Source organism: Scylla paramamosain, chromosome 41, assembly GCF_035594125.1.
Source record: "Scylla paramamosain isolate STU-SP2022 chromosome 41, ASM3559412v1, whole genome shotgun sequence".
In the NCBI taxonomy this organism is placed as follows: domain Eukaryota; kingdom Metazoa; phylum Arthropoda; class Malacostraca; order Decapoda; family Portunidae; genus Scylla; species Scylla paramamosain.
The window spans coordinates 5,239,340-5,249,466 of record NC_087191.1 but is presented as its reverse complement, the minus strand read 5'-3'; the positions used below and the strand labels follow the sequence as shown (position 1 = coordinate 5,249,466).

The 10,127-nt window shown below is 40.4% G+C and overlaps 1 protein-coding gene across 1 annotated transcript in view; it reads left to right on the top strand.

Annotated features, from left to right (window-relative positions):
- The window catches only part of LOC135092934 (glutamate [NMDA] receptor subunit 1-like), a 66,775-nt gene extending 61,722 nt beyond the window's left edge, over positions 1 to 5,053 (top strand). Inside the window, exon 11 of the mRNA XM_063991737.1 lies at positions 4,742 to 5,053. Within this exon, the coding sequence (XP_063847807.1) occupies positions 4,742 to 4,842 (101 nt within the window). The 3' untranslated portion in view covers positions 4,843 to 5,053. The remainder of the gene's footprint in view (positions 1 to 4,741) is intronic.
- The last annotated feature ends 5,074 nt before the right edge of the window (positions 5,054 to 10,127 follow it).

The following is a 10,127-nucleotide window of genomic DNA, read 5'->3' as shown; positions in this document are numbered from 1 at the left end:
GATCTCTCTAAAATTTCTGATTGGGGTAGTGCCTCAAAAACTCAATTCCTCCATCTATAAACTCGGCACAACCTTCCAGACAACAACCCCTCTGCTTCAATGACACTCAACTGGCCCCTTCTTCTACACAGAACAACTTCGGTCTGTCCTTTTCTTATAATCTAAATTGGAAATTTCACATCTCATCTCTAGCTAAAACAGCTTCTATGAAGTTAGGTGTTCTGAGACGTCTCCGCCAGTTTTTCTCACCCCACCCCCAAGCTGCTAACTCTGTACAAGGGCCTTATTCGTCCATGTATGGAATTTGCTTCACATGTCTGGGGGGTTACATTCATGCCGCTCTTCTAGACAAGGTGGAATCAAAAGCATTTTTGTTTCATCAACTCCCCTCCTCAAAATGACTGTCTTTAGCCTCTCTCTCATCGCCACAATGTTCCATATTTTGCTATCTTCTACCGCTATTTTCATGCTAACTGCTCTTCTAATCTTGCTAACTGCATGCTTTCCTTCCTCCCGTGGCCTCACTGCACAAGACTTTCTTCTTCCTCTCACCCTTACTCTGTCCACCTCTCTAATGCAAGAGTTAACCAGTATTCCCAATCATTTATTGGAGGAGGCAGTAGACACCTGCCGAAACGATTATTACTCCCAGTGAGGTCTAAAGCACTGCTCAGAGGGTGCTGTGAACTTATCATTAAACCCAGCTTGTGTCTCACAACACAAGGGGGTAGTCACAGCCTGCCGTCTAAAGACAACTCTCTTCCTCCACACAAAACTACAAGCACCTAATAACACACACAACCTTCACTCAAAAATTTTTAAATCATCATGGCGACTCCTACACCAGCCTCGGAGTCCCCATCTGGGGAGGGGACCATAAATGTCCCCAGGTCGGACTGCCTTTCTGTCGACGACCCTAAGTGTCTTCACACCCCCCTCAACTTTTTCTTCATTAACTTCTGCAACATTCGCGGTCTAAGATCTAACTTTCAATCTGTAGAACACCACCTCTCCTCTTCTAAACCTCTTCTTCTTTTCCTCACTGAAACTCAGGTGTCTGAGGCAACTGACAGTAGCCCCTTTTCTGTTATCTCCTACATTCTCTATCCTCATTTTCGATCCAAAGCTGGATACTGCGTTTATGTGCGCAATGACTTAACCTGCTCTCGTGCCCACGCTCTTGAATCTTCCGAGTTTTCCACCATCTGGCTACAACTACAGAGTCACTCTCATACTAAATTTATCTGTGCTGTATACCTCTCTCCTAACTCCTCTGACTATAAGAAATTCTTTGACTACTTAACTTTCAAAGTGGAGTACATTCTGACCCTCTTCCCTTTTGCAGAGATCTCCATTCTTGGAGACCTCAATGTTCACCACCAGCTTTGGCTTTCCTCTCCCTTCACTGACCATCCTGGTGAACTAGCCTACAACTTTACTATCCTCCATGACCTAGAGCAATTGGTGCAACACCCTACTCGTATTCCTGACCGTCTTGGAGATATGCCCAACATTCTTGACCTTTTCCTGACCTCTAATCCTTCTGCTTATGCTGTCACCCTTTCTTCTCTGTTGGGCTCCTCCGATCACAATCTCATATCCTTATCTTGTCCTATCACTCCAATCCCTCCTCAGGATCCCCCTAAGCGAAAGTGCCTTTGGCGTTTTGCCTCTGCTAGTTGGGGGGACCTGAGGAGGTATTTTGCTGATTTTCCTTGAAATGACTACTGCTTCCGTGTCAGAGACCCGTCTTTGTGTGCTGAGCGCATAACAGAGGTGATAGTGTCTGGCATGGAGGCATACATTCCTCACTCTTTTTCTCGTCCTAAACCTTCTAACACAGCTTGTTCTCGTGCTATATTCTCGTCTATTAGAATCAGTACAGAGGAGAATGACTAAAAGGATTCAGGGGATGAGGAGTATTCCTTACGAAGCGAGGTTGAAGCGGTTAAATTTACATTCTCTAGAGAGACGTAGGTTAAGAGGGGACCTGATAGAAGTCTTTAAGTGGTATAAGGGTTATAACAAGGGAGATGTAAGCAAAATTCTTAGGATCAGCAACCAGGGTAGAACAAGAAATGACGGGTTCAAGCTTGAAAAATTTAGGTTTAGGAAGGAGATAGGAAAAAATTGGTTCTCAAATAGAGTGGTAGATGAGTGGAACGGACTCAGTAATCATGTAGTTAGTGCCAGGACACTAGAGAGCTTTAAGAGAAGATTAGACAAGTTTATGGATGGGGATAACAGATGGAAATAGGTAGGAGTGTTTCATAAAGGGACTGCCACGTGTAAGCCTGGTCGCTTCTTGCAGCTTCCCTTATTTCTTATGTTCTTATGTTCTTATGTTCTATACAAGATAGAGAGGTGGCCCACAAAAGGTACTTAAGCCTTCCATCACCAGAATCTCATGCACTTTATATTTCTGCCGGGAACCATGCCAAGTCTGTTCTCCAACTAGCCAAAAACTCCTTCATTAACAGAAAATGTCAAAACCTTTCAAGATCTAGCTCCCCTCGTGATTTTTGGCATCTAGCCAAAAATATCTCCAATAACTTTGCTTCTTCTTCTTTCCCTCCTCTACTTCAACCAGATGGCACCACTGCTATCACATCTATTTCTAAAGCTGAACTCTTTGCTCAAACCTTTGCTAAAAACTCTATCTTGGACGATTCTGGGCTTGTTCCTCCCTCTCCTCCACCCTCTGACTACTTCATGTCACCTATTAAAATTCTTCGCAATGATGTTTTCCATGCCCTCGCTGGCCTAAACCCTCGGAAGGCTTATGGACCTAATGGGGTCCCTCCTATTGTTCTCCGAAACTGTGCCTCCGTGCTTGCACCTTGCCAAGTCAAACTCTTTCAGCTCTGTCAACATCTACATTTCCTTCTTGCTGGAAGTTTGCCTACATTCAACCTGTTCCTAAAAAGGGTTGCCGTTCTAATCCCTCAAACTACCGTCCTATTGCTTTAATTTCCTGCCTATCTAAAGTTTTTGAATCTATCCTCAACAGGAAGATTCTTAAACATCTATCACTTCACAACCTTCTATCTGATCGCCAGTATGGGTTAAGTCCAGGCCGCTCTGCTGGTGATCTTCTGGCTTTCCTTACTGAGTCTTGGTCATCCTCTTTTAGAGATTTTGTTGAAACTTTTGCTGTTGCCTTGGACATATCAAAAGCTTTTGATAGAGTTTGGCACAAAGCTTTGATTTCCAAACTACCCTCCAACGGTTTCTATCTTTCTCTCTGTAACTTAATCTCAAGTTTCCTTTCTGACCGCTCTATTGCTGCTGTGGTAGACGGCCACTGTTCTTCTCCTAATTCTATTAACAGTGGTGTTCCTCAGGGTTCTGTCCTGTCACCCACTCTCTTCTTACTATTCATTAATGATCTTCTAAACCAAACAAACAAACGCCTGACTTCTGATCTTTCTAAAATTTCTGATTGGGGCAGAGCAAACTTGGTATTGTTTAATGCCTCAAAAACTCAATTCCTCCATCTATCAACTCGACACAACCTTCCAGACAACTATCCCCTCTTCTTCAATGACAATCAATTGTCCCCCTCTTCTACACTGAACATCCTCGGTCTGTCCTTTACCTATAATCTGAACTGGAAAGTTCACATCTCATCTCTAGCTAAAACAGCTTCTATGAAGTTAGGTGTTCTGAGACGTCTCCGCCAGTTTTTCTTACTTCCCCAGCTGCTAACTCTGTACAAGGGCCTTATCCGTCCATGTATGGAGTATGCTTCACATGTCTGGGGGGGTTCCATTCATACTGCTCTTCTAGACAGGGTGGAATCAAAAGCTTTTCGTCTCATCAACTGCTCTCCTCTAACTGACTGTCTTCAGCCTTTCTCTCACTGCCGCAATGGTGCATACCTAGCTGTCTTCTACCGCTATTTTCATGCTAACTGTTCTACTGATCTTGCTAACTGCATGCCTCCCCTCCTTCCGCGGCCTCGCTGCACAAGACTTTCTTCTTTCTCTCACCCCTATTCTGTCCACCTCTCTAACGCAAGAGTTAACCAGTATTCTCAATCATTCATCCCTTTTTCTGGTAAACTCTGGAACTCCTTGCCTGCTTCTGTTTTTCCACCTTCCTATGACTTGAATTCCTTCAAGAGGGAGGTTTCAAGACACTTATCCACCAATTTTTGACCACTTCTTTGACCCTTTTAAGGGACTGGCATTTCAGTGGGCATTTTTTTTATTAGATTTTTGTTGCCCTTGGCCAGTATCCTTCCTACATAAAAAAAAAAAAATATATATATATATATATATATATATATATATATATATATATATATATATATATATATATATATATATATATATATATATATATATATATATATATATATATATATATATATATCCTTCTTAAAACATATTCAGTTTGGTGAACACTAGCTAATATTTTTGACTATTAATGTGTCTTCAACTCGCCTTTTTTTTTACCGCTTTTTAACTGGAGCTTGAAAGTAAATTATTTGCGAACGCTCGTTCAATACCACGCATCTTTATAATTGCTGCAAACATTGGTTATCAGGTTTTCTATTCAATACGAACTTGACAAATAATATGTATTATTGATTAATCGATATTTGTTTATAACACTGAGAAGAATAGTGGAATTACCCAAGAATCTAAAATACAGACACGTATTCCATAAGTTTAGTGCCAATGGTACACTGATGATTATGTTATAAGGCAATATAATAATCTTAATAATAACCTAGGTACCATCTTGGCTGGTCTGGTTTTGGTGCTGGAGTTCCTGACTGCAACCATTGGAATTTCGTACCGGCGTGACAGCAAGCGCTGTAGGAGCATTCCGTAACCAAGGTTACCGTCACAACTAAAGAGGCAGGAAGAAGCAACATGTAACTTTCCACCACAAATATTTGTACGGGATTAGATGCCGCAGTTGTGTATATGTGTTATTTCCTCTGAAAATCAATAAAATGTCATGAATGGTATGAATACTTCTTGGAGGAAGAAACAACTTGTAACCTTCCACCACAAATATGTGTACGGGATTAGCTGCCGCAGTTGTGCATATGTGTTATTTCTTCTGGAAATCAATAAAATGTCTTGAATATTATGAATACTTCGTATTGTATTAACACACACACACACACACACACACACACATACACACACACGCACACACACACACACACACACACACACAAGAGACTAAACTGGTACGACCATGGGACGTTTTATCTATTTATTTTTTATTTTATTTATTTATTTTTTATTTTTTTTGTTAAGGACATACAAAAGAAAGAGAGAAAAAAAAGTTGGTATCTTCATGTTACCAGAAACTTAAAAGAAATAAAAAAGTCAAAAAGAGAGGCCAAATTTTTTTCTGGATATGTTCTCATACTCCAAAATTGAAACGATTTAAGAAAACTGTAATATACGCAGAGCTCAAGAGTTTAGGTTTAAAAGGATAAAAAATGAAGATACCGATTAACTCTTACACTTGCGAGATGGAGAGGATAAAAATGCGAATAGATAGGAGGTCTTTTGAAAATAACCCACCGAAGAAGGAGACATGCATTTACAAAGGTAGCATGAGATATGTTGTACAGGGTCTACCTGAAAAAAAATTTTCTCATATTTTTCTGAATTTTTTTGTTTTTTTTTGTATGTGTGTGTTTTATCTTGATAAATATTTTTATTATTTAATGTAATGAGGCGTTCCATAATGAAATTCCACTGTTTCACTCACCGATGAGAACTTTTGCTGTTGCCTTGGATATATCAAAAGCTTTTGATAGGTTTTAGCACAAAGCTTTGATTTCCAGACTACCCTCCTACGGCTTCTATCCTCCTCTCTGTAACTTCTGAAGTTTCCTTTTTGACCGTTCGTTTTATTGCTGCTGTGGTAGCCATAGAATATATATATATATATATATATATATATATATATATATATATATATATATATATATATATATATATATATATATATATATATATATATATATATATATATATATATATATATATACATATATATACATATACATATATATATATATATATATATATATATATATATATATATATATATATATATATATATATATATATATATATATATATTAGAGGAGGAGGCAGTAGACACCTGCCGAAACGATAATTACTCCCAGTGAGGTCTAAAGCACTGTTCAGGGGGTGCTGTGAACTTATCATTAAACCCAGTTGTGACCTCACTGAACGTTTCCCTTTGTGTCTCATAACACAAGGGGACAGTCACAGCCTGCCCTCTAAAGACAACTCTCTTCCTCCACACAAAACTACAAGCACCCAATAACACAAACACCCTTCACTCAAAAATTTTAAAAATTTTATAATCATGGCGACTCCTACACCAGCCTCGGAGTCCCCATCTGGGGAGGGGACCATAAATGTCCCCATGTCGGACTGCCTTTCTGTCGACGACTGTAAGAGTCTTGACACCCCCCTCAACTTTTTCTTCATTAACTTTTGCAACATTCGCGGTCTAAGATCTAATTTTCAATCTGTAGAACACCACCTCTCCTCTTCTAAACCTTATCTTCTTTTCCTCACTGAAACTCAGGTGTCTGAGGCAACTGACAGTAGCCCCTTTTCTGTTCCCTCTTACTTTCTCTATCCTCATTTTCGATCCAAAGCTGGATGCTGCGTTTATGTGCGCAATGACTTAACCTGCTCTCGTGCCCACGCTCTTGAATCTTCCGAGTTTTCCACCATCTGGCTACGACTACAGAGTCATCCTCATACTAAATTTATCTGTGCTGTATACCTCACTCCTAACTCCTCTGACTATAAGAAATTCTTTGACTACTTAACTTCCTAAGTGGAGCACATTCTGACCCTCTTCCCTTTTGCAGAGATCTCCATTCTTGGAGACTTCAATGTTCACCACCAGCTTTGGCTTTCCTCTCCCTTCACTGATCATCCTGGTGAACTAGCCTACAACTTTGCTATCCTCCATGACCTAGAGCAATTGGTGCAACATCCTACTCGTATTCCTGACCGTCTTGGAGATACGCCCAACATTCTTGACATTTTCCTGACCTCTAATCCTTCTGCTTATGCTGTCACCCTTTCTTCTCCGTTGGGCTCCTCCGATCACAATCTCATATCTTTATCTTGTCTTATCACTCCAATCCCTCCTCAGGATCCCCCTAAGCGAAGGTGCCTCTGGCGTTTTGCCTCTCCTAGTTGGGAATACCTGAGGAGGTATTTTGCTGATTTTCCTTGGAATGACTACTGTTTCCGTGTCAGAGACCCGTCTTTGTGTGCTGAGCGCATAACAGAGGTGATAGTGTCTGGCATGGACGCGTACATTCCTCACTCTTTTTTTCGTCCTAAACCTTCTAATTCTAAATCTTGGTTTAACATAGCTTGTTCTCGTGCTATACATGATAGAGAGGTGGCCCACAAAAGATACTTAAGCCTTCCATCACCAGAATCTCATGCACTTTATATTTCTGCCCGGAACCATGCCAAGTCTGTTCTCCAACTAGCCAAAAACTCCTTCATTACAGAAAATGTCAAAACCTTTCAATATCTAACTCCCCTCGTGATTTCTGGCATCTAGCCAAAAATATCTCCAATAACTTTGCTTCTTCTTCTTTCCCTCCTCTACGTCAACCAGATGGCACCACTGCTATCACATCTATTTCTAAAGCTGAACTCTTTGCTCAAACCTTTGCTAAAAACTCTACCTTGGACGATTCTGGGCTTGTTCCTCCCTCTCCTCCACCCTCTGACTACTTCATGCCACCTATTAAAATTTTTCGCAATGATGTTTTTCCATGCCCTCGCTGGCCTAAACCCTCGGAAGGCTTATGGACCTGATGGGGTCCCTCCTATTGTTCGCCGAAACTGTGCCTCCGTGCTTGCACCTTGACTAGTCAAACTCTTTCAGCTCTGTCTGTTAACACCTACCTTTCCTTCTTGCTGGAAGTTTGCCTACATTCAACCTGTTCCTAAAAAGGGTGACCGCTGTAATCCCTCAAACTACCGTCCTATTGCTTTAATTCCCTGCTTATCTAAAGTTTTTGAATCTATCCTCAACAGGAAGATTCTTAAACATCTATCACTTTACAACCTTCTATCTGATCGCCAGTATGGGTTCCGTCAAGGCCGCTCTACTGGTGATCTTCTGGCTTTCCTTACTGAGTCTTGGTCTTCCTCTTTTAGAGACTTTGGTGAGACTTTTGCTGTTGCCTTGGACATATCAAAAGCCTTTGATCGAGTCTGGCACAAAGCTTTGATTTCCAAACTACCCTCCTACGGTTTCTATCCTTCTCTCTGTAACTTCATCTCAAGTTTCCTTTCTGACCGTTCTATTGCTGCTGTGGTAGACGGTCACTGTTCTTCTCCCAAATCTATTAACAGTGGTGTTCCTCAGGGTTCTGTCCTGTCACCCACTCTCTTCTTATTATTCATTAATGATCTTCTAAACCAAACTTCTTGTCCTATCCATTCCTATGCTGATGATACCACCCTGCACTTTTCCACGTCTTTTCATAGACATCCAACCCTTCAGGAGTTAAACATATCACGCAGGGAAGCCACAGAACGCCTGACTTCTGATCTTTCTAAAATTTCTGATTGGGGCAGAGCAAACTTGGTATTGTTCAATGCCTCAAAAACTCAATTACTCCATCTATCAACTCGACACAACCTTCCAGACAACTATCCCCTCTTCTTCAATGACACTCAACTGTCCCCCTCTTCTACACTGAACATCCTCGGTCTGTCCTTTACTTATAATCTGAACTGGAAACTTTACATCTCATCTCCAGCTAAAACAGCATCTATGAAGTTAGGTGTTCTGAGACGTCTCCGCCAGTTTTTCACCCCCCCCCCCCAGCTGCTAACTCTGTACAAGAGCCTTATCCGTCCGTGTATGGAGTATGCTTCACATATCTGGGGGGTTCCACTCATACTGCTCTTCTAGACAGAGTGGAATCAAAAGCTTATCGTCTCATCAACTCCTCTCCTCTAACTGACTGTCTTCAGCCTCTCTCACCGCCGCAATGTTGCATATCTAGCTGTCTTCTACCGCAATTTTCATGCTAACTGCTCTTCTGATCTTGCTAACTGCGTGCCTCCCCTCCTTCTGCAGCCCCGCTGCACAAGACTTTCTTCTTTCTCTCACCCCTATTCTGTCCACCTCTCTAACGCAAGAGTTAACCAGTATTCTCAATCATTCATCCCTTTCTCTGGTAAACTCTGGAACTCCCTGCCTACTTCTGTATTTCCACCTTCCTATGACTTGAATTCCTTCAAGACGGAGGTTTCAAGACACTTATCCACCAATTTTTGACCACTGCTTTGACCCTTTTATGAGACTGGCATTTCAGTGGGCATTTTTTTTATTAGATTTTTGTTGCCCTTGGCTAGTATCCTTCCTACATAAAAAAAAGAAAAAAAAAAAAAAAAAATATATATATATATATATATATATATATATATATATATATATATATATATATATATATATATATATATATATATATATATATATATATATATATATATATATATATATATACCTTCAGGCTCTCTCTCATCGCCGCAATCTTGCATCTCTTGCTTTCTTCTACCGCTATTTTCATGCTAACTGCTCTTCTGATCTTGCTAACTGCATGCCTCCCATCCTTCCCTCGCGGCCTCGCTGCACAAGACCTTATTCTTTTTCTCACCCTTATTTTGTCCACCTCTCTAATGAAAATGTTAACCAGTATTTTCAATCATTCATCCCTTTCTCTGGTAAACTCTAGAACTCCTTGCCTGCTTCTTCATTTCCACCTTCCTATGACTTGAATTCCTTCAAGACTCTTATCCTTCAAGACACTTATCCTTCAATTTTTTACTACCGCTTTGAACCCTTTACTGGGACTGGCATCTCAGTGGGCTTTTTCCTTATTGGATCCTTGTTGCCCTTGGCCAGTGTCCCTCCTACATCATATATATATATATATATATATATATATATATATATATATATATATATATATATATATATATATATATATATATATATATATATATATATATACCTTGAGAGAGTCATACTTAATTCTGCCGCCGTTCACCGGCGCTTGTTTACCA